Consider the following 24,730-nt stretch of genomic DNA (forward strand, 5'->3'; position numbering starts at 1 on the left):
CACACACACACACACACACACACACACACACACACACACACACACACACACACACACACACACACACACACACACACACACACACACACACACACACACACACACACACCTCTGTTTTTTCCTTGTCTCATGTTATAAAATAAACTGGCAGAGCAGAACTCGGGGCAGTTGCCTCGTGCTCTGCCACAAATTGCAATTTGGGTTACTTGTCTGCTTATTGTCTTTCTCTCCTTTTCTCTTTGACTGCAGGAATTGGGTTTATTGATAAATATATTGATAAAATCTCTAACAGACAGGATGGAGCAGCCAAGGTGTTGAGGGGGTATGTTTTGGTGCCCTGAGGATCAGGTCCCTGACTTTTGCAAATGATGTGGTCCTGTCGCCTTCATCAGAACGTGATCTCCAGCTCTGACTGGAGCGTTTTTTTGGCCGAGTGTGAAGCAGCTGGGGTGAGAATCACTTCCTCTAAATCCAAAGCCATGGTCAAAAGTCGGAAAAGGGCCAAATGCCTTCTCCAGGTTACGGATGAGTTCCTGCCTCAAGTGAAGGAGTTTAAGTATCTCTGGGTCTCGTTCACGAGTGAGGAAAAGACGGAGAGTGAGATCGATAGGTGGATTGGTGCTACGTCTGCAGTGATGTGGGCGTTGTACCGGTCTGTCGTGATAAAGAGAGAGCTGAGCAAGAAGGCAAAGCTCTCGAATTACCGGTCGATCTACGTTCCCTACCCTCACCTATGAGCACCTATGAGCTTTGGGTAGTGACCGACAGAACGAGATTGCGGATACAAGCGACCAAAATGAGTTTCCTCCGCAGGGTGGCTGGGCTCTCCCTTAGAGATAGGGTGAGAAGCTCGGTCATCCGGGAGGGGCTCGGAGTAGACCTGCTGCTCCTCCACATGGAGAGGAGCCAGTTGAGGTGGCTCGGGTGTATTGTTAGGATGCCTCCCTGGTGAGAGTCTAAAGGGTGAGAGGGAGAGGGAAGACCCAGGATATGTTGGAGGGACTATGTCTCTCACCTGGCCAGGTAAAGCCTTGAGATTCCCCCGGGGGAGCTGGCCCCAGTAGCTGGAGAGAGGGAAGTCTGGGCCTCCCTACTTAGGCTGCTGCCCCCACAACCCAACCCAGATAAGTGGCCAAAAATGCATGGATGGATGGACTTTTGATTCATTTTTATGTGACTACAGTAACGTTTTACATTAAAAGCTGCCAGTAGAGCAAGCCATAAACATGTCTGATAAGATTTTTAAAGTCCATTACCATACAAATCAAATGAAGAAAACATCATAATAAACTACATTAAGTCAGCTGTGGAGGTTACGGTTTTCACTTTGTCCTTTTTATTTAACATTATTTTGTCATTTTTGGCTTCTTCTGAAAAAGCTACTTAAAATGGTATTTGATTTACTCTAAACATTGTCCCAAACACATCAGTCCTCTTCACCCCAAAAGACATCATCTACTTAAGAAAAATTCACTAATTTCACAAGTTATTGAACTGCTAGTCACCTTCTCTTTTGTTCATGTTTAAAGCCTCCACGTGGCTCTAGGCACTTGGTATCCCAACAGCACATGTAGAAATATCTTCCATGAGAAAAGAGTTAAGATGGATTAGTATAAAATAAATTGTTGGATGCCGGCGACAAAACGCAAAATGTTACGATTTTATGTTCTTCTTTTCCTTGATCTCAATCCTGCTCTTGTTTTCTTTCAACGGAGGCGTGGCTTAGGGACGTTGGTGCATTTGTGAATTTCAACTCTGAAAAAAGAAGAAAAAGGTAGAAAATTAATTTTCTTTAACATTTTGTAGATTTTCTATGTTTATATTTAGTGTGTGTTGTAACAGGAAACAAATACAAATTATTGTGGTTACTTTTCAATTGTTTGATCAATAATTGATCAAAATGATGCCCATTCAGAACGCTGCTGCTAGAGTCTTAACAAGAACCAGGAGAACTGAACACATCACTCCTGTTCCTAAGTCTCTTCACTGGTTTCCAGTAAACTACAGAATCCATTTAAAAGTACTTCTACTAGTTTATAAATCACTCAATGGCATGGGGCCAGAATACATGCCAGATCTCCTTCAGGTATCTACACCCAGCAGGGCTCTGAGATCCTTAGGAAACAGTCAGCTGGTAGAACCGGGTCAGAACCAAACAGGGTGACGCTGCTTTTAGCTACGATGCTGCTCACAGATGGAATCAGCTTCCTCATGACCTCAGATGTGCCCCAACTCCAGTAACATTCATGTATTCATCAGCCTTTGAATAAATGTTTCTTATGCTGAAGCTTCTGCTCTGTAACTGCTCACCTTAACTTTGCCTTTGGCCTGATTCTTGAATCTGAAATTAATTTGTGTATCTTAGTAATGCTTTCATATTGATTTTGCTGTTCTTGGTCCTGGAAAGCACAAGCTAACTTACCTGTTGGATCTCTGGGCTCCACAACAGTTATACAGAGAAACTGTTGGTTCTTACCGACTCAGTCCACCTTTATGGCTGCCTCGCTCTCCTGAGATCCCTCATTTACCGATGCCACTGTGTGCACGCACACACACACACACACACACACACACACACACACACACACACACACACACACACACACACACACACACACATTATCATCATCATCATCATCATCATCATCATCTTTTATTTATAGAGCACTTTTCACCAACGCTCAGGATGGCCCAAAGTGCTGCACACCACATTAACACAGTTTACATTCAAAACCATTTAAGATCCATGATAAAACAAACATGAGCCATTCATACTGTATTATTAAAAGCTAATCAGAAACGAGAGGGATGTGTGTGTGTTTGTGCCCTTCCTGTCTCTCTTATTGCCAGATCAGAACTTTTGGCGTTAACCTGAATCAGGTGAGGCCTGTAGGACAGATGTTGTTCTGGGTTCTTTTGTTCTCATTTCCCCTTTTAAGAACTGGGTATGGTGTTTTGTTTCTGCTTGGTGTTGCCAGACAGTCATCAGCCTGGGTAATGCTGAGCTCAGCATCCCAGATGTGGTTAATCAGAGTTTTAAAAAAGAGGTTCTTAATTTTCCACATGAAGTTAAGTTGGTTTGGATAACTTTTTACCCCGACAAATGAAATCATAATATTCCCTTTACTCGGGTTATCTCTGTCTAACGTTGAGAATTGTTGCTGATCTAAAAAAAATGAAGCGATAAAAAGGCAACAAAAAGGAATCGTAGTTCTCGTGGAAATGAATCAAGCCATCTCATTCAGTACAAGAACATAATGAAAACCTGGACAGCAACCAGCCCTGGGCTGACTGCAGCTGTTTGTTTTAGCTCTGACGTTGTTTAATATGAAGCAGCAGGGCACAAGTCTGCAGTCAGCTGATGGAGAGCTGCTGTTGTGACACGTTCAACACGCCGAAGACAAGCCTCCACTGAGGCTGCTGTTTTCTGCTCAGTGTTTGGTCCAATAATGTCTCATTCATAAGCACGGCTCACTAGCAGCTTCTGTTAGGGCACCAGAACCCACGCTTACCTAGGTTCATGTGTTTGATAAGAGACCAATTAGTTGTCCAGGAGCGTTCACTGGTTATCTGCATGTTAGTAAGACTTGTCTGAAATGATAAATACCTTCTGCTGATGGTTCTGGGATGGACTCCACCACAGCTGCATCTGCACCTTCTGAAGTTACCAGCGGAGCGTCTTCTGCCACTGCTGGTGAAGGAGCAGGAACTGGCTCAGCTGCAGATTCAGCCTTTACAGGAGGGGCAGTGGTGGCCTCAGGGGGACAGGGTGTATCTGCGGGTGGGACTGGCTGATTGAAGGCTGGGGAGGCCTCTCCTGCTTCCTCAGTGGGAGGCTGAGGCTCATCTTGAGTCATGGCAGCAGATAATGGAGGTATATCTGGAACAGTAGCTACAGCGATAGTGGAGTCTATTATGATCCCAGCAGCACCTGCAGGTGCTGAGGGTTCTGCTAGGGCTGCAGCTTCAGTTGGTTCTGAAGCACCATTTGGTGTCAGAGCTATATCAGGTGCTGACGTCTCTGGAGCTTGTTCCTCTGCTGTTACAGCTTCAGATGGAGCTTCAGCTGGAGCTTCAGCTGGAGTCTCAGCAGCCTCAGGTCGGGCCTCTTCCAGTACCACTGGGGCTCCTGCTGGTTCAACAAGCAACTCCTCAGCAACATTCTCTTCTACACATTTGGGCTGTGAAGGTTCTTCTTTTTCTACTACAAGAACTTCAAGCCCAGCAGGGGCTTCTCCCTGTTCAGTTTCGACACCCTCTTCTTCCTCTTTGGGGGGACTCACCTCCCCTCCTGCTGCAGCAGCTTCAGGCTCAGCTGAACCTTCTACTGGAGAAGAGGCTAAAGGTTCTGGTTCAAGCTCCTGACAGGTTGCAGGCTCAGCAGAACCTTCTACTGGAGAAGAGGCTAAAGGTTCTGGTTCAAGCTCCTGACAGGCTGCAGGTTCAGGAAGTGTTAGGAGATCTTCCCCAGAACCAAGATCCTCCTGAGCCTCCATGGCCATCAGCACTTCCTCTGCCTCTTCTTCAGATACCAGTCTGAGATCATCCTTCAGAGCAGTCTGCACTGGAAGCTGCATCTGGTCCTCGATGGTTTGAGCTTCTTCTGCTATGATGACATTTTTGACGTCTGTTACCAAAATAAAAACAGAAATCTGGCGTTAAGAACTCACTCGCACACCCTGCACCAATCAGCTGAAAGCTCCACCGTCTGGGATCTGCTGCTCTGGTTGTAATCTTTTCCACAGCAGCTGCATGCTAGTGGATCATCCAACCTTTTCAGCTGCCTGCTGAACAGTTTTGCTTTCATATCTTAATGAAGCACGCAACAAACTTCAGTCAGTTTAAAAAATACTAAAACAAAGACTTTAGATTTGTTGAAAATGTCCTTTTGTTTTTCAGAATGACCAAATTTTGATTTTGTTTCTGTTGTTAAGTATAAATATTTCAAATACAAAATGTCAATTCTAGATTATGTTAAAAATGTGTTTTCATTTGCTGAGTGACCGAGGAACAGCTGCCGTGGGGAACGTCTGATGCTTAAACACACACCTGATAGACAATATGAAAAATAACCGGGGAAAGAAAAAAGCTGCTTTCTTTGTCAGCTACACTGTAAAAACAATTCTATGTGCAAAAATAGCTTGAAATAAAAAATAAAGATGCGTTCATCATATAGTGCAGGAGCAAAGGGATGCAAAAACAATAAGGGCACAAATGCGTGCAGAGAGAAACATCCGCTCATTTCCGGGCTTGAAAATGTGATTTAATGAAGCCCCGAGGACCTGGTCAGAAACAATAAAACACACATGGGTTCTCTTCTCTCATATCAGAACATATGAGAGAAGAGCAAGTCAGGAACTCCATCCCACATTGTCCTGACAGATGCTTTTTTTCAGAGTTCAGGCAGAAACACGGATCTTTGTTCTGAACGAGCCGAACCAGAAGGGTTCAGTCAGCTGAACGGTTCAGACTCTGCAGCTATTTGATTTAATTTGTCTGTCAGACAACATCAAATGAGCTCAGAGTGATGAGTGGAAGGGAATGTTGGTAACCTGTGTGAAAATGAGTCAGTGGAAAAACACAGAACTCACAAACGATGTCTAACAAACTCTTTTTCTTCAATGTTTTTTTTTTGGCTGTCGCTTTCTAATTTAGCCTTTTGGACTTCTGCTCATCCTGAATTCTCTAATTCCCTGATTTGTATTATTACATTTGACACTACAAAGCTTCCTTTGGCCGGCAACATAAGCAGTGCTGAGAAAATGTGAAGGCTTGTGTCAAGCCAAACACCGCCACTCCAGGCATGTAATACCCATGTGTCAACATGATGTGGCAGCCAACAATGACACAGATCCCAGTCAAAACAGCAGCACGGCTGGCTGGATGCACAGGACGGATGGGGAGGGTGGGAGCAACGCACGGGCCAGACTGGGGATGGGACCAGTGATGGTCTGGATGGCGTATGTAACCGGATTACAGGATACAATAAGATAATTAAAAGAAAAAATAAACAAATGGGCCAATAATTAGGTTCGGGGAGAATTGGAGGTTGTTTAAGAATGACTGGAGTCACGGGTATAGCATGAAACGGTTTATATACTAAATTTTAATAATAATGGGAAATATAACATAAAGATAGCACACAAAAACAGATGAAAACAATCGACAATAGTAAAATGGTCGGTATGAGATTTGATCATATGAGTCACAAGTCAGCCGGCGTCAAGTCAAATCCCCACGCTTGGGGTGAAAGTCAGAGTCCGGTGGTGCGATTTTTTCCTACCGCACCGTTGAGATTGTTCACAGAAGAGAGCAGTCTGCTCTTCAGTTACTTGAGATGTCCTGGTTCGTTCAGTGGTTAAGGCTCGCCATCTCCCTCGTCAGGAAGAAATCCAGTTCTCGTTCCAAGTGAGTGATCATAGGAGTCGGGATCAAACCCAAGGAAAAAAAAAACCCAGCCTGTAAACAACAGGACTGTTAGCGAGTTGGCATCGACCCTTCTCGTCACATCACAGCATAAAGTCTTACAGACTTAACAAATGCTTCACTCTATTGGCATAGCCAATCATGTTTGGGTTCACAGTTCAACTAACATAACATCAATTTGATTGTCTATTAAAATAATTCTCAGTAGCTCTGGAAATATAATTACATATGACAACAATTGTTCAGCTCAATAGGCTCAGTTAGATTCTATTACTCTACACTATTCAACAAGAAATACATTCATGACAACAAGGATACATTTAGTTGTGTTTCTATACAGCATTGTGACACCTTGTATATCTGTAACACAATAAATAAATAAATAAATAAATAAATAAATAAATAAATAAATAAAATGTTCTATAACAAAATTCAACAAAATATAAATTCTGGTCCTTTGGTCCACCTTTGTAAAATAATTCCTCCCTAATCAGTTAGCTTTTATTTATTTTTATTTATCTATTTTTTTTTATTATTAAATGTTTGGTTAAGGGACGCATTGCTAATTCTATGGCGTTAGCTATAACGCCCCTGAGGACCTTGTACATCTAGGCCGTACCACCATTAACTGGCGGTTTGAGCCGTTAACTCCTGGGAATCCTATATGCCGTACCGCCGTTAACTGGCGGTTTGAGCCGTTAACTCCTGGGAATCCCATATGCCCTACCGCCGTTAACTGGCGGTTTGAGCCGTTAACTCCTGGGAATCCCATATGCCCTACCGCCGTTAACTGGCGGTTTGAGCCGTTAACTCCTGGGAATCCCATATGCCCTACCGCCGTTAACTGGCGGTTTGAGCCGTTAACTCCTATATGCCCTACCACCGTTAACTGGTAGTTTGAGATGTTAACTCCTGGGATCTAACGTCTAGCAGCCCACTGCTGTCACCTCGGTTGCTGTAATTAGCTTTTTGAATTTAATAATTTACTGAATTTAATCTCATTCACTCACCAACGCGCTCCAACGGTTCCCTCCTACAGAGGATTGGTTCACTCTGTCGTCTCCACACAAATCTATAAGAATGGAATTAATTTGATAAGCTATTTAAGTTTCCTTTTTTTTTTTTAAGTTGCATCGTTAGCTTTTTCTCTTCTTTTTTCTTTACTCACCGCGTTGGTTCCAAGTTCCTAGCTCTTATTAGAAGGAGTCAAGTCCGCCTCTCCCTCTATCTATGCGGCACCCAAATCAGGGTTCTTCACGGCCTCGACCGTTGTTTTTTTTTCTCTCTCTCTCTCTCTCTAACCGCTCAGTCTTTGCTTTCTGTATCTGCGTGCTGCACAGCTGTTTGTCTCTCCTCTCGCTCAGCTGCGTCGCACGGTTTTATTTCGCGGAGGCGGGACTTATTTCTCTCAGCCAATGAAATTTCAGATTCCCACCTGGACCAATAGTATACAGCTTTCCTCTTCTGTTTCTGTTAGTGATGTTCAAGATTCTTGTTTTAACCGATGTTTAATATTAAACTCGTTATTTTAGTTATTCACCCTTCCAATAATTCATTATGAAATTATCTATTAGTTAATTAGATATCTATTAATTAGTATTGTTAATTTCCTTAATTTATATTTTATATTTTATCTAAATTGAGGATGGATCATATTAGTAAGCCAATTAGTTAATACCTCATTAAGGTTCTAGCTTCTGGGTTACATCCTCCCCCATTAAATATCATGCACGTCCCTGTGCATTGTTTCTACGGGGTACACAACTTCTTGAGTAAGAGAGTCAATAAAAGCTTTATTAAGTCCTTGGAAAAGGGACCTAACTACGGTCACTAGTGGATTGCCCAATTGAGAGTAAGTTAGTCTTTGAGGAGGCTGACTACTTCGTTCAGATCTCCTGACATACATCTCTGGTTGCACAGTATCATGCTCATCCGTTTCGGTTTGATTCTCAACTGAGACAGGACGAAGTGAGCTCTCTTTTTCCGACAGAGCTGATGAGCTATTCTCTAAGACTTTGGTCTTTTCAGATGTATGTGTCTGATCGTGTATGATGGGTTCAAAACTTACATCACGTTGCTGCGACTTTAGGACACCATCCAATTGAGGTAGGTTTGTGTTAGTTTCATCCCCCGTTTCTACGTCAGGTAAGTATACTTCGTTTTTTTTCGTTTTTTCAGGTAAGTATGTTGCTGCTTCTTTCACTCTTTCAGGTAAGAATGTTTCGGTGTTGATGCCTTTGTCAAGTAAGGACAATTCAGCATTTTCATTACCAGCTAAGGTTGGTTCCTTGCGATCCCCTGTGTGTAAGGATAGTGTGTTTTGTTGTTGAATATTATTTACCGGTCCTGAATCTGCTATGAGTTCCCTATTTGGCAAGGTGACCTCTATTTGATAGGATGGTCGGTTTAGCACTTGTGGAAGATCAGAGTAATAAAACTCATCTACCTCTTCGTCAAGTGGCTCATCTGGGTCAGGTTCTAAGGCTGAACTCTGTCTTGTATGAGGTCTGCTAGGTTTCGTAACGCGTTCTGTTTCATTTTCTAATGAAGAGAGAAAACCACAAGGCAGTAAAAGATCTCTGTGGAGTGTTCTGTTGGGTCCTTCTCCGTTCTCTGGTTTTACAGTGTATACTGGCAAGTTTTCCATCTGTTTGAGAACTATATACACTGTTTGCTCCCATTTGTCTGCTAATTTATGCTTTTCTCTTAAGCGAAGATTTCGGACTAAAACACGATCTCCCACACCTAGTGTGGACTCACGAATGTTTCTGTCGAACCGTTCTTTGTTCTTCCTCGCTGTTTTTTGAGAGTTTTTTATGACAATGTCATAACTCTGTTCCAGATGACTCTTCAGTTCTTTAACATACTGAGAATGAGTTATAGAGGGCTTGTTCAAATGCGGTAACCCAAAGGCAATATCTATAGGCAACCGAGGCTGCCTACCGAACATTAGCTCGTAGGGAGAGTATCCCGTCACGTCATTTTTTGTACAATTGTACGAGTGAGTAAGTGGTTTTACAAAATCGCGCCAGTGATGTTTCTCAGTGGCTTGTAAAGTTCCCAACATGCTGAGTAATGTACGATTGTACCGTTCAACGGGGTTGCCACGAGGGTGATAAGGGCTCGTTCTGACTTTACGGATACCAAGTAAAGAACAAAGTTCCTTGATTGTACGTGATTCGAAATCCCGTCCCTGATCACTATGAAGACGCTCAGGAAACCCGTAGTGGACTAAAAAATGTTCCCACAGGTTCTTCGCGACGGTGGTGGCTTTCTGATCTTTGGTTGGGATGGACACTGCATACTTTGTAAAATGGTCTGTAATCACTAAGACATCTTTAGTGTTCTTACTGTCTGGTTCTATGGAGAGAAAATCCATGCAAACTAACTCCATAGGTCTGGTGGTGGTAATACTCACCATTGGAGCAGCTTTGTCAGGGAGGGCCTTCCGACGGATACATCTTTCGCAAGTTTTAACTTTGATTTCGATATCACTAGCCATTCTTGGCCAGTAAAAACGGGACCGAATGAGATCTGTCGTACGTTCAACCCCAAGATGCCCCATATCATCATGTAGGCTTTGCATGACTGTTGAACGTAATGAATCAGGCAAGACTAACTGCAATGATGTCTCTGGTCCTAATTGGCGTCTCCGGTACAGTAAATCATTTTGAAACTCAAACCGTTTCCACTCTCTCAAAAGGTTAAGAACCACCGGGGGTTCTGCAATAGTATCAGTTGGCGGTTTATTGTCAGTCATAAGCAGCTGAATGACTCGGCCAATGGTTGGATCTTTCCTCTGCAAGGAGACAAGGTCAGCATGGTTATACTTGGGCACAGCAAAGAAACTGTCACTATTGTCTTCCAACTGGAATAGGTCTGGAATGGCCGCTGCAGACATGGCAAGTGACTGAACTAAACCACAAGGAGAATCAGCCTCATCCAAGACCATGTGCTTTTGGCATGTTGCCTTCACTGCTTCGGCTTGAAGTTGAAGCTCGACTTCTTTGACAGAGGATAAAAGATGAGATCGGAACTCATCTAGTCGTTGGCATTCCTCAGTGAATTTTGAGTTGTCTTCAGGTTTATCATGCAGCCTCCTAGACAGGCCATCCGCGTCAACGTTCTGTGTACCTGCACGGTATCTGATGTCAAAATTATAGGTGGACAACGCAGCTAGCCAACGATAGCTCGTTGCATCGAGTTTTGCCGTTGTTAAGAGGTAAGTTAACGGATTATTATCAGTAATGACAGTGAATGTGTTCCCATACAAATAGTCATGAAACTTATCTGTTATGGCCCACTTTAAGGCTAGAAACTCCAACTTGTGCGCAGGGTACCTAGTTTCACTAGAGCTTAAACCGCGACTTGCATAAGCGATTACCTGTGTGACACCGTTTTGCACTTGGTATAGCGCTGCACCGAGTCCGGTCGTACTAGCATCTGTGTGTACTAGATATGGGAGTTTTGCGTCAGCGTAGCCAAGAACTGGCGAAGTGGTAAGTTTTTCAATAATAGTTTGAAAGGACTTCTCACAGTCTTGGCTCCAACGATTCCCAAAGGGTTCTTTGGGGTTCAAGTACTTTGATCTACATGGTGGTGTTTTAAAGTTTTTCCGTTTGGGTGGATAACCAGCCGTGAGAGATGTTAGTGGCTTGACAATATTTGAGTAATCTTTAACGAAGCGTCGGTAATAACCGGTGAATCCTAAGAAAGATTGGAGTTCCTTCAAAGTCTGAGGCTTCGGCCATGTTTTGAGTGCTTCCACCTTATCTGGATCGGTTTTTATGCCATCTCGAGATACTATATGTCCAAGATAACGCACAGATGTCTGGAAAAAACGACACTTATCTGGTGATAGCTTGAGTCCGTATTCTCTAAGCCGTTCAAGAACGTGAGAAAGTCTGGTTTCGTGTTCTTCCAAGGAGTTGGAAAAGACGATCAAGTCGTCTAGGAAAACTAACACTTCCTTCAGATTAATGTCCTTCATACACTTTTCCATAACCCGTTGGAAAGTGCTTGGAGCATTTGTTATTCCTTGTGGCATACGGTTAAATTCATAAAACCCAAACGGGCAAACAAAAGCAGTTTTAGGTTTATCCTTTTCACACATCTCTATTTGATAGTAACCTGACTTGAGGTCCATCACAGAAAACCACTGTGATCCAGCGAGAGCAGAAAAGGACTCCTCCAAGTTAGGCAGGGCATATGCGTCGCGAATGGTTTGCAGATTAAGCTTTCTATAGTCTATACATAGACGTACCTCACCATTCTTTTTCCGAACTACCACTATTGGTGAGGCAAATGGAGACTCCGACTCTCTTATTATACCGGTTTCCAAGAGGGCTTCCAAATGTTTTCTCACGGCTTCATAATCATGTGGATGGATCGGCCGAGATTTCTGTTTGAATGGGGTCTCGTCTTTTAAGTTGATGTGATGTCTTATCTGTTGTGTATGACCAAAATCAAGATCGTGGTGCGAAAACACATCGGAGTAAGTGTTAAGTTTGTTGGTGATCCTCCCTTTCCATTCTTCGGACAAGGGCGAAGTACCGAAGTCAAAACTGAGAGGAGGGTTTGAAGGTGAAGTCTGTTGCTGCGAACTACACGCCGCAAGTACTTTCTGATCACTTTTGTCAGGTTCTGGATATGGCATAACACGATCGGCTTTAACTAACTCAGCGATCACACAGTTTGTGGGTAATGTGATGTCATGGTTAGTTTCGTTTCTTAGTACAACAGGTACTTTGTATGGACCATGTGAAGGTAAGGAAATGAGGCAACAGTCTACAATTATACCCCCTGGTAGAGAACCATTGGTGGGTTGTTCAATGAGTGCATAAGGCTCATGCTTGTTTTGGCTGGGTTGCATAAACCCTTCTAGTAACAGTTTTTTATTTGCAGGGAGAACTTCTTGGGTTCTCCCTCGAAGCTTCACCACACCAACTCGTCCATCTTTGCTTTGTTTTTTTCTGACTGCTAAGGCTTTTAGCACGTGTTGGTACCCATAAGAGAGTGCCTTGGAATCAGGTAAGTTATTGGCAGACAATTGCTCATACAAAGGATCGAGTGTGTTTGTGCCAATGAGTAGTGGTGTATCAGAGTTTGAGCTTATATCCGGAACCACTAACGCAAGGGTAGGTAACTCAAGTCCAGACTGATCGAGCTCTTTTGGAAATGTGACACTTATCTCTATGTATCCTAAATAAGGAACTGCTTGACCGTTTGCGCCCTCGACTTCTAACAGATTACTGATGGGTTTAATTGAGAGGTCAGGTAAGTGTTCTTGGTAAAAAGAATTGGCAATGGTGGTTACCTGGGACCCTGAATCCAGTAAACAATTACATTCAACACTGTTAACTGAGACTGTAGCTGTGCATCGCCCACCCACTAATCTTTTGGGAAGTTTTGGCACTGAATGAGCATGAACTGGCTTGCAAAAAAGTCTCTCTGTCCTTTCCTTAGAGGGACTTGGTTCTACTTTAGCACCTATCTGTCCCACGATAGGAGCTTCTACCGGTTTAAAGGAGGAGACTGAGCAATTGGCTTTGACATCTCCCACTCGCGCTGCTTCTGTCTAAGAGCAAGTCTTTTAGTTGCAACTAGTGCTGGATTTGGCTCGTTGCTACAGCTAGAAGCTATGTGCCCATCTTCTCCGCACTTAAAACAGTATCCAGGCTTTGGTCTGGGCACCACTGCTGTTATCTGCTGAATCTGTTTGGGCTCATCTGGAATTTTAGTCCCCACACGGGGTTTTGACTCTTTTTGAGTTTTCTTTGCCTTTTTATCTGTGTTGTTAACCTTAAGCTGTGCAATTTGGCTCCTGAGCTCAGCGATTTGTTTGCGTAAGTCATCACAGTTATCATCTATTTCCAGTTCACAAGTGTTTTTACTCTGAGAGCATGTTGTTTGCACATTTGAATACACTCTAGTTCGTTGTGCCCCTAAGTGTTGTTTCATGCGTGCTGCTTTAGTAGCCTGTTTGTCTTCTTCAGTGCGCAGTTTGAGGAGAAGTGCTGTAAAATGAGGCGGGTTGTCTTTCTTTTGTTCGAGTTGCAGGTTTGAAATCAGCGAGCTGTCCCAACAGCCTCTGCAAAACTGCTTGAGCAGCTGCTGGTCGGCGTCACTGGAGGAAATTCCATTCCTCTGAATAACTAGGTTTAACAAGGTGTATAACCTCTGAAAGTAATCGGAAGGTTTTTCACCACTGTCCTGGTTTGTGTTTAAGAAGCGAGCAAAGAGCTCGTCGCCGTCTTCGACAGCTGCATAAGCTGAATCGAGATGTTCAAGGTACGTTTCCGGGTCGGATTTTGGACTAAGAGCTTTAACGATGCTCGCTGCTGGGGCTGACAGACTCTCCACGATTCTTCGTACAATTTGGGACTTGGTGAGTGAAGGATCATTTATGCATAACACTACACTACTACGCCAAGTATCATAGTCAGTTTCAAAAGAAGGGTGTGGAACTCGCCCTGAGAACGGTTTTAGTCTGTATTGTGAAGTAGGCGGAGGGATAACCTCACTGCTTTTAACAATGTGTTCCACAATAACTCGCTGAACCTCAGGTGTGTTTAAAAGATTTGGTGGAATGCAATGGTTTTGTTTTCCAGTCTCTGTAGGTGGACAATTGTCCTTTGAGTTGTTCATATAGTTAACTTCTGGTGTTAAAGGCAGGGAATATGTAACTTGGTCACTATGGAGCATTGGCTCTGGTTCAGTGACTGGTTCAGATGCATGGGTATCCCTTCCTAAAGATTCCCCAATTTTTGCCAGTTCCTCCATTAGAAGGTCTTTAAATGATTGATTGCTACGCGCAGCTATGTCCCTGAGCTCTGACAGATAGGCATCAGTGGCAGATGTGCTAGTTTCTAGACTGTACGCGCTGGCTAGGTCTTGAATATGGAAGAAAACATCTGGGTTCCTAGTACAAGGTTTGTCATAGGGTAAACATTGTTTCTTCAATTCCTTAACAGTGGCTTCATGTTGAAACTCCACAATAATCTGATCACAGTTTGGTAACTTAATGCGCCTGTTAACTGGTCCGAATCCTTCCATAAACCCAAAGACTTCGTTATCAAGGTCTGTATCAGTTAACCCACTGATTAAAACAGCATTTGAAACTTTGACCTTTTCTGTTTTCACAACTTCCATTTTAAAACACTCAAAAGTACCAATAATGCCAAAATGGCAAACCACTGTGACCTCCAGGCACTCTTATGATGTCAGTCAATGGTTAGCTAAGGTAACAACTCTACAATTCTCCTGGCTGGCTCGCCAAGTTTTATGTAACCGGATTACAGGATACAATAAGATAATTAAAAGAAAAAATAAACAAATGGGCCAATAATTAGGTTCGGGGAGAATTGGAGGTTGTTTAAGAATGACTGGAGTCACGGGTATAGCATGAAACGGTTTATATACTAAATTTTAATAATAATGGGAAATATAACATAAAGATAGCACACAAAAACAGATGAAAACAATCGACAATAGTAAAATGGTCGGTATGAGATTTGATCATATGAGTCACAAGTCAGCCGGCGTCAAGTCAAATCCCCACGCTTGGGGTGAAAGTCAGAGTCCGGTGGTGCGATTTTTTCCTACCGCACCGTTGAGATTGTTCACAGAAGAGAGCAGTCTGCTCTTCAGTTACTTGAGATGTCCTGGTTCGTTCAGTGGTTAAGGCTCGCCATCTCCCTCGTCAGGAAGAAATCCAGTTCTCGTTCCAAGTGAGTGATCATAGGAGTCGGGATCAAACCCAAGGAAAAAAAAAACCCAGCCTGTAAACAACAGGACTGTTAGCGAGTTGGCATCGACCCTTCTCGTCACATCACAGCATAAAGTCTTACAGACTTAACAAATGCTTCACTCTATTGGCATAGCCAATCATGTTTGGGTTCACAGTTCAACTAACATAACATCAATTTGATTGTCTATTAAAATAATTCTCAGTAGCTCTGGAAATATAATTACATATGACAACAATTGTTCAGCTCAATAGGCTCAGTTAGATTCTATTACTCTACACTATTCAACAAGAAATACATTCATGACAACAAGGATACATTTAGTTGTGTTTCTATACAGCATTGTGACACCTTGTATATCTGTAACACAATAAATAAATAAATAAATAAATAAATAAATAAATAAATAAATAAAATGTTCTATAACAAAATTCAACAAAATATAAATTCTGGTCCTTTGGTCCACCTTTGTAAAATAATTCCTCCCTAATCAGTTAGCTTTTATTTATTTTTATTTATCTATTTTTTTTTATTATTAAATGTTTGGTTAAGGGACGCATTGCTAATTCTATGGCGTTAGCTATAACGCCCCTGAGGACCTTGTACATCTAGGCCGTACCACCATTAACTGGCGGTTTGAGCCGTTAACTCCTGGGAATCCTATATGCCGTACCGCCGTTAACTGGCGGTTTGAGCCGTTAACTCCTGGGAATCCCATATGCCCTACCGCCGTTAACTGGCGGTTTGAGCCGTTAACTCCTGGGAATCCCATATGCCCTACCGCCGTTAACTGGCGGTTTGAGCCGTTAACTCCTGGGAATCCCATATGCCCTACCGCCGTTAACTGGCGGTTTGAGCCGTTAACTCCTATATGCCCTACCACCGTTAACTGGTAGTTTGAGATGTTAACTCCTGGGATCTAACGTCTAGCAGCCCACTGCTGTCACCTCGGTTGCTGTAATTAGCTTTTTGAATTTAATAATTTACTGAATTTAATCTCATTCACTCACCAACGCGCTCCAACGGTTCCCTCCTACAGAGGATTGGTTCACTCTGTCGTCTCCACACAAATCTATAAGAATGGAATTAATTTGATAAGCTATTTAAGTTTCCTTTTTTTTTTTTAAGTTGCATCGTTAGCTTTTTCTCTTCTTTTTTCTTTACTCACCGCGTTGGTTCCAAGTTCCTAGCTCTTATTAGAAGGAGTCAAGTCCGCCTCTCCCTCTATCTATGCGGCACCCAAATCAGGGTTCTTCACGGCCTCGACCGTTGTTTTTTTTTCTCTCTCTCTCTCTCTCTAACCGCTCAGTCTTTGCTTTCTGTATCTGCGTGCTGCACAGCTGTTTGTCTCTCCTCTCGCTCAGCTGCGTCGCACGGTTTTATTTCGCGGAGGCGGGACTTATTTCTCTCAGCCAATGAAATTTCAGATTCCCACCTGGACCAATAGTATACAGCTTTCCTCTTCTGTTTCTGTTAGTGATGTTCAAGATTCTTGTTTTAACCGATGTTTAATATTAAACTCGTTATTTTAGTTATTCACCCTTCCAATAATTCATTATGAAATTATCTATTAGTTAATTAGATATCTATTAATTAGTATTGTTAATTTCCTTAATTTATATTTTATATTTTATCTAAATTGAGGATGGATCATATTAGTAAGCCAATTAGTTAATACCTCATTAAGGTTCTAGCTTCTGGGTTACACGTACAACTGCCCTCATCCATCCAGTCAGACATGTTTAGAGAGGCGAGTCAGATACACGGGACAATAACCCGTTGCCAGGGTGATGTAAGAGTCTAGAAAGGGACTAAATCTGGCTGGATGGAGACAGACGACCAGATTCTCACGCAGAAATACAGAAAACAAACAGATAATAGAAGCATGAAGTTAAACTTTGTGTGTGTGTGTGTGTGTGTGTGTGTGTGTGTGTGTGTGTGTGTGTGTGCGTGCGTGTGTGTGCGAAAGAAAATTTGTGTCATTTAAGTAAAGGAGTAAGTAATAAAATACTGACAAAATATATGAAAAATGGTTAAACAAGCTAAAATTGATCAAATTCAGCTAAAAGCTAAAATAAGAAGGTGAGTCATCTAAAAGCCACACTAAGAAGAAGCCCTTCAGCAGCCGGCATGCTGCGCTGAGACACAGAAACATGAATGTTACAGAGGTTTTGTTTGTTTTTTGGATTAAAAGAACCACAAAAGATTGAAAGCAAAAGCTGCTGGGATGGTTCAGGTTTGTGCTTCTTCTGTAAAACATGTCACTAAAGTTAATGACAGTAAAATAATGTTATGTAGGTCTGATGAGAATAATCCACACAAGCCAGGATGATTATCATAAAAATGAAATAAATGAATAACAGAGGAGCTGAATTAGCTGGATTACTGAAAAGTCAATGAGTAAAGTAGAAGTAGAGTTAGTAAAATGAATAAATGACTTATTTAAGTATATGGAATTTATTATTTAATAATTTTAGTTGTTTTAGAGTTTTTATCACACACCCCATTAAAGGAAAAAGAACAGCTATCACTGAACTGTGTTTAGTAAAAGTAAATCTAAAACCATGACCATGCTTTGTGGTTTAACAGAAATATTTTAAACAATGAAGTTCCTAAAAACTGTGCTGAACACTTGGAGGAGTCTCGGATGTCTGCACCTGCTGACAGGTGTTTCAACCCTCAGCTCGTTAGTGAAGCGTTCAAACTTTTCTGGGACGGATTTGTTTGAATTATTCTTTTCATCCACAAATCAAAGCAAAGTTTTGTTTCAAGATTCAAGAACAGTTTTTTTCTCAAGTGTTCACCACTCTGAATGCACACATGCACCAAAACCTTTGTATACAATAATCTAGCTGTAATTATTTACTTTCTGATGCCAGCTGTGTTTATGGTGCTTTTATTTATCCTGGGATTTTTCCTTTTTCTTCACTCGTGTAAATATGAGGACCAGGACCTTTGCCGGTTCGTTGTGCCGGCGGCACTTCCTGTTGTTGAACACTGGTAGTAGAGCTTTCTAATTGTAATTATTTTGCCTAATTATAATTTAGGTATTTTCTGTTTGCTATATTTTGAGTTTCTTTCAGTGACTTTTGTGAATTTTGTCTTTTATTTGATGGAAACATATGAATAAATGTGAGGATTACTGCATAAACATGGCTCACATCTTAATGTAAAGCCCTAGAGAGGATTTGTTTTCACAGTACTGTATAGAAGCCAACGATAAAGGTAAAATATCATCAGTCCATGAGTGTAATCTAGTGCTTTTTGGCTGCTTTAAGATGGTCAAAATGTGAAAGTTGAAAGGTTTCAATAAAAAGTAGAAAATCACTCATCTGGGCTAAGCCCCGGACCTTTTTCGTTCCTAACTCCGCCCCTGTCTGTACCTTTAGATAATCTGTGGATTATACTCAGAGTTATCAGTTAGAAGCTCATTCTGGAGGAGAACATTCACCCAGGTGATCATCACTCACCCACAGTGTTCCCGCTGCCGTCCTCAGGCTTTGTGCCTGGTCTTTTCTCCTGATCAACAGTCTGTGCACTGGAAGATGAACACCCCATTGGAAACAAAACGATGAGACCAGTTTAAAATCTTAAAAGCAGAACCAGTAACTGGAGCAAGCTAACACCAAACACAGGTGTCTGTTGTAGGGACAGAAACAAATATGAGAAAACTAAAATCTCCACTAATCCTCAAAGTAAACAGGAACCATGGTCTCTCCTGGTGAGTGTTGATGTAGTCCTGCTGCTGTGTGCCCCAGACACAAGTCTGTTCCCAGCATGCAGCAGAGCCATCCTCCTGACTGCCTGATGCTCTCAGTCAGGAGGAGGTGGCAAACAGTCAGTCCTCCCATTCAAGGTCTGTCTGCATGAGATCAGCCATCTAGTGGTAATAACTTGAACTGCACAGCTATGATGTTAGATTATATCCTGATGAAGAGTAATGGTGCTGGTTCTACTGGATCTAAGTGCTGCCTTTGATACTGTAGACCGCACCATTCCTTCAACACGCCTAAACGAAAATGGCCACTCTGGTTCACATCTTACCTCACAGATAGGACTTTTATGGTGAGTTTAGATACCTGTTCCTCTGGGGTTCATAGGATTACATGTGGTGTGCCTCAGGGTTCAATTTTAGGCCCAGCACTTTTTAACCTTCATAAGCTCCCTCTTGGTTATGTCATCAGGAGATATGGTGTGAACTTTCAGTTATAGTGATGATAATCTGCTGTACATCTCCGTGTCTCCTGAAGACAAACGGCCACTTTTTAACTGAATTTTAGACATCAAATCCTGGATGGCTGAAAAATTCTCCAGCGCAGTCAGGACAAATCTGAAGTTTTAGTTATCGGCCCTGAGGCTCAGAGAGTGAAACTTTTACCAACATTACAATCATTGTCTTCTAATCCCTCTAAACTGGGTGTGATTTTTGAGCGGTCTTTCATATCTCACTTCAGAAACATCACTAAAATAGGTTTTATCATCTAAAGAACATTGCCAGAGTCCGCCCCTTCCTCCCTCAAGCTGATATGGAGACGCTGATGCATGCTTTTATCACCATTAGAGTAGACTACTGTAGCATTAATGATTAGCTACATATTTATTAAATGATCAATACGATGTGATATTCCATATAAATATGAAATATCAATCTGATTGGTCTTTGAATGTTTTTTCAGAAGACTTGAGTTTCTTTGACTTATTCAGGGACCATCAGCTTCACATTAATCCAGTCAGAGTCAAGGATATAGTTATAAAAAGGATTTTAATTCTCATTCCTAAACTAATTGATTGTGCATGACAAAGTATGAATGAAATGATGGTTCTACAGATAACATATGATGGATGAAGTGATGGAATGGAAGCTAGATGTTTTAGGAGGAAAGACAGCCCGAGTTGTGAGTTCACCGGATTTCGAGAACACGAGAATCCAGCATCGTAGCTCCCATTGAATTCAGCTTTCACTGGCCACAAGATGCAACCATGTCTGTCTGAGGTGTTGGTGGCCCATAAAAGAGCCGTTGTGTTTGCTATCACTCGCAAGCGTCGCAGAGAGGCTTTGACCTTGGGGTCACAAGAGAGGATGGTTCCAAATACTTACTCACTGGTTGGCTGAACCAGAAGGCAGCTGAGGAACTAACGATCCAGGAAGTGATCCCTGTACATATTAAATGTTGTTGGGTGTTAACAAAGTCCTCAGAAAGTCACGCCTTCACTCTGATACTCGGGGTTTAACTATTAGTGTGAAGTGAAAATGTTTTTACACATTTATGTGAAGTGAATGTTAAACTTTAATATTAATCTTATGATGTATGAGTATACTGGTAGATTAACTTATTAAACCAACAAACACTGATCTGGTGCAGTTTAAGATGAGGATGAATCATTGCATCCTTGATTAAAGCACACATTATCCACACACTTTGGGATCTAACAAGAGATGATTATATGACACTTGTGGAATTATCACGTTTAAAAAAGTCCTTTATGATTCAAGGAAGATTAACTTTATTCAGAGTGAGCGTGCAGAAGGTTTCGTCTTCTGCAAAGATAATGGAATTCAGGAAAAGCACTTATTTGGGTGTATGGTTGTAGATCCTTGCTTTTCTTGTTTGGAGGCAGACAGATGCGATGCGTCCCTGGATGTGTGATGCTGTTTGTGTCTGGAAATGAAACGTTACTTTCTAGTTATTTCTGATGTAAATACTTGGCCTTTGGTTACGTTACACTACTATAATGCCCTGCTTTCTGGTCTTCCCAAAAAGAGCATTTCAGGTTTACAAATTCTACAAAACTCTGCAGCACGTATCCTGATGAACACCAGGAGGCAGGGCACATTACACCAGTTTAGAATTACTGCACTGGCTCCCCGTACGTCTCAGGATGGATTTTAAGGTTCTTCTAATGGTTTTTAAGTGTCTTACTGGTCTTGGGCCTTCTTGTGTCTCAGACCTACTTTTACCATGTGAACCCTCACAGCCTCTCCGCTCCTCTGGCTGCCGTCTCCTGGTCATCCCTAAGATCAGGACACACACTCATGGCAAGGTGGCTTTCCAGTCGCATGGCCCTCACCTCTGGAACAGGCTGGATCTCAGGGCCACAGAGAACGTTCATGGTTTTAAGAGCAGACTCAAGCCCCACCTGTCACGATGGGGAGCCAAGAGGAGGTTAGGACCCAAAGATGCAAAGAACCAGACAACACTGAGTGGAGCAATAACGTAAAATCCTTTATTGAGAACAAATCCAAAAAGGCAGGGAGGCAAAAACAAAAAATTAAAAGTCCCAAATAACAAAACCTAGAATATCCAAAACGAGATCTAATTCTAGAGAGGGGAATGAGACAAAGGTGATACAAGACAATGACCCAACAACAGACAGAGGCGCAGACAGGGTTATATACACTGGGACACGATGAGAGGCAGATAGGCTGCAGGCGTATGGGGAGAGAAACCAAGTGAAAGCAATTAACTAATCAGGGAGGAAACTAACATGACCTGAGAGTAAAAACCTAAAGACAAGAAAAGCCAGCAAAAATAACTAATATTCTAAGGGGAAGGAAAACTACCAAAAACCTGTGGGAAAACACACTAAAGAGACTAATTAAATGAAAAGCTGAACCTATAAAAACTGCAGAGGGGTGACTGGGGGAGACCAAAGGAACACAGGACCTGGGAGGGATAATCTGGAGGGCTGCAGACCAGGGGACACATGAGGAACACAAAGAGATACATAAGGGAATTCTTAGAGGTGGATGGAGCACACAAGGAGACACATGAGGGAGACGCAGACGCAGACCATGACAGTGCACCCCCCCCCCCCCCCCCCCCCCCCCCAAGGGGCGGATACCAGACGCCCACAAGACAGAGGACAAACAGAGAAGGGAACCAGGGACCAGGGGAGCCTAGGGAGCCGGCGACAGGGAACCAGGAGCCGGGACCAGGGGAAGCCTAGGGATTGGGGACTCTGGAGGAGGACGACGAGGGGACAAGGTCTCTGCAGGATGACGAGGGGACAAAGTCTCTGCAGGATGACGAGGGGACAAAGTCTCTGCAGGATGACTAGGGGACAAAGTCTCTGCAGGATGACTAGGGGACAAAGTCTCTGCAGGATGACAAGAGGACTAAGTCTCTGCTGGCGAAGGGGACAAAGTCTCTGCTGGTGAAGGGGATAAAGGCTCTGCAGGCGAAGGGGACAAAGCCTCGTGGACGGGCTGGACCAGAGCCTCTTCGACAGGCTGGAGCTGATGACGGTTGTGACCCCGTCGACGAGGAAGGTTCATCGAAGGAGCGGGGATGGCGCCAGTAGAAACAGAGGAGGAGTGACGGCCCACCGGAGAGGATGTGGCAGCGCAGTCAGGAACAGGTGAGGGTATGCTCTGGGATAAAAGGCTTGATGATGTGATTAAGCTTGATGTGGACTGGTGTTTTGGGATTTGATATCCTTATAAATGTAATAGTTTTATTACTTTAAATATTTATACTCCTTATGAATCTCGGGAGAATGAGGTAGAATGTCTTCATAGAGTGGCTTTTATTAATGCTTTTATACAGGACAGTGGCACCTATAGTGTGTATGTTGTGGGGGATATGAATGCACATATTACCGACAATAGTTCTTTGTTTGCTAACCATCGAACCCGGTTTTGTGCAGAGAACAACTTAACTCGTTCAAGTAGAGTTCTGCTACCTGTGGACACTTATACGTACATAAGTGAAGCTTGGCATACCAAGTCATGGCTTGACCATTGTTTCAGCACTGCTGATGGACTTGCAGCACTGGGGATTATGTGTGTTAAATATTGTTATGCATTAACTGACCCCTAGCCTTTATTGTAAATGTTGAAGAGTTGCCCATATCCGTTGGCTATAACAAAGCTTCTGGTAGCACTGCCCCCTCCAATTGTCTAGATGACGACCCATAAGTGGTGTGTGTGTGTGTGTGTGTGTGTGTGTGTGCGCGCGCGCGCGCGTGTGTGTGTGATCAGTAAAGCACTTTGAGTTGCATTCTTTGTGGGAATTGGAAAAGCTCTTTATAAATTAAGTTTGATTGAACTACTTAAAAACAAATGCCACAGAGAAGAAAGGAGCAGATGACTTAAGCAGGTTTATTGTGTACCAACAGGGTGAGGGAAACACCTTTCATTCTAAACTAGGAGCTTTCTTATAATAGGTGTTACAACCCAAGGGGATGGTTCTGATGTTCGGAGTGGTTCTGTCAGAGGTTACAGTGATATTTTGGTTCTGGTGAGTCCCCTCGTTTGTGTTCAGGTCTAGAAGCAGATTCTTCTACATCCTTCATTTCTGTCTCCGTATTGTTGGGCTTTAGAACAACTGAAAATATTTCTGATAGTTGTGATATGAGGTGAGGCATCATAGCTGAAGCTATAGTGCTCCAGCTATGAGAGTAAAACTGCTCCTTGTTTTCAGCACCCGTTGCTCTACAGCCAGACGGGACACGGGGACAGCTGCTTGGGTTACAAACACAACTTGATGTCAGAACTCCTATAGAGGTTGATGCCGTTATATTTATTTACATGGTTACGGCAGAAATCACACCAAGATGTCTGGTGAAAATTATATTTTTCTGGCATAACAAAAAAAAAAGTCTTCCACGTGAGCTGCTGCAACGTTTTAGAGATTCGAGTCATTTAAAGACAACAGATGAGTTTTGATCACACAAAGTTAATGTTGGCAGAAACTGATTGTAATGTCCAAAATAGCTTTTGTTTAATTCCATTGAATAAAATTATAATGTGATGAAAGGCTGACATGTGTGCAGGGCTAACAGATCATTAGTTAACATATTACAAGCAGCACATGATCCAGCATGAGTGGTTGAGTCCATCAGAGGGAGCATGTCTTCATTTAGGTACGAGCTGGTTCTCCAGAGTCTCCAGCTTCTTCGTCATAGCTTCAAGTAATCATGTTAAAGATTTTGATGAATTGATATGAAAAAACCAAACCAGATCACTCTCCACACAGGAGGCTGCCTGAGGAGATCTTCCAGCTGTGAGAGATGACAGAAAAGGATATTAATCTGAGCCAGGTCCCTCAGCTTCTCCACAACGTGGTCCTGAAACACGATCAAGGTATCACACTGGCAGCGACGTTCATCAGTTGGTGTCTCTGTGAGACATAAATAAATACGTAAGCTAATACATAAACAGTCCCTGTATGGTATGGAAAAGGGAGCTTTAGGTTGTGCTGTCAGGTCCATGTTACAACAGACCAGGAGGGGGCAGTAAAACACTGATTCTATGAAGGAAATAGAATGGAAACCACCTGACCTGAAACTCATCATTCAGATTTCTCAGCTTGGTTCGAAACACCTTTGTTCTCAGTACCTTTACATATCCTGGACTTGAGTTTCCTTGAAACTTCTCCCATTTTCTCAAAATCCTCAGCATAGTAGAGGTGCATCTCATCAGGGTCCGAGGCGATTTCGCTTAGCTCCTGCACTATGGCTTTCCCCACACCCAGGGCAAATATGGTGACCCCTGACAGTGACAGAAAGCAGCTGATTACACGGAGATGCTGTGATTACACACAGATGCATCAGGA

At 42.6% G+C, this 24,730-nt stretch overlaps 2 protein-coding genes across 4 annotated transcripts in view; both read right to left on the reverse strand.

Moving 5' to 3' along the window:
- Positions 1-205: 205 nt before the first annotated feature.
- Positions 206-18,967, reverse strand: LOC107395493 (brain acid soluble protein 1). 2 transcript variants are annotated; one of them, XR_011520759.1, is made up of 4 exons: positions 18,644-18,967; positions 3,608-4,627; positions 2,423-2,536; positions 206-1,755 (listed from the first exon to the last, which is right to left on the reverse strand). XR_011520759.1 is itself a non-coding variant. In XM_015974890.3 (4 exons), the coding sequence occupies exons 1-3, from the start codon at positions 18,729-18,731 to the stop codon at positions 2,481-2,483; spliced, it is 1,164 nt and encodes a 387-aa protein (XP_015830376.3). In that variant the 5' UTR covers positions 18,732-18,967; the 3' UTR covers positions 206-1,755; positions 2,477-2,480. The 2 variants fall into 2 exon arrangements, 1 of the variants encoding a protein (XP_015830376.3); XM_015974890.3 differs by having other exon boundaries at positions 2,477-2,536.
- A 4,904-nt stretch (positions 18,968-23,871) lies between these two features.
- Positions 23,872-24,730, reverse strand: part of LOC107395492 (matrilin-2) — a 135,229-nt gene continuing 134,370 nt past the window's right edge. For both annotated transcript variants that reach the window (XM_054740497.2, XM_070550858.1), the window contains 3 exons: positions 24,514-24,666; positions 24,203-24,295; positions 23,872-24,086 (listed from right to left, as the gene is read on the reverse strand). In XM_054740497.2, coding sequence (XP_054596472.1) covers positions 24,031-24,086; positions 24,203-24,295; positions 24,514-24,666 — 302 coding nt within the window. In that variant the 3' untranslated portion in view covers positions 23,872-24,030. The remainder of the gene's footprint in view (positions 24,087-24,202; positions 24,296-24,513; positions 24,667-24,730) is intronic.

This window comes from Nothobranchius furzeri, chromosome 5 (genome assembly GCF_043380555.1).
Source record: "Nothobranchius furzeri strain GRZ-AD chromosome 5, NfurGRZ-RIMD1, whole genome shotgun sequence".
NCBI lineage: Eukaryota > Metazoa > Chordata > Actinopteri > Cyprinodontiformes > Nothobranchiidae > Nothobranchius > Nothobranchius furzeri.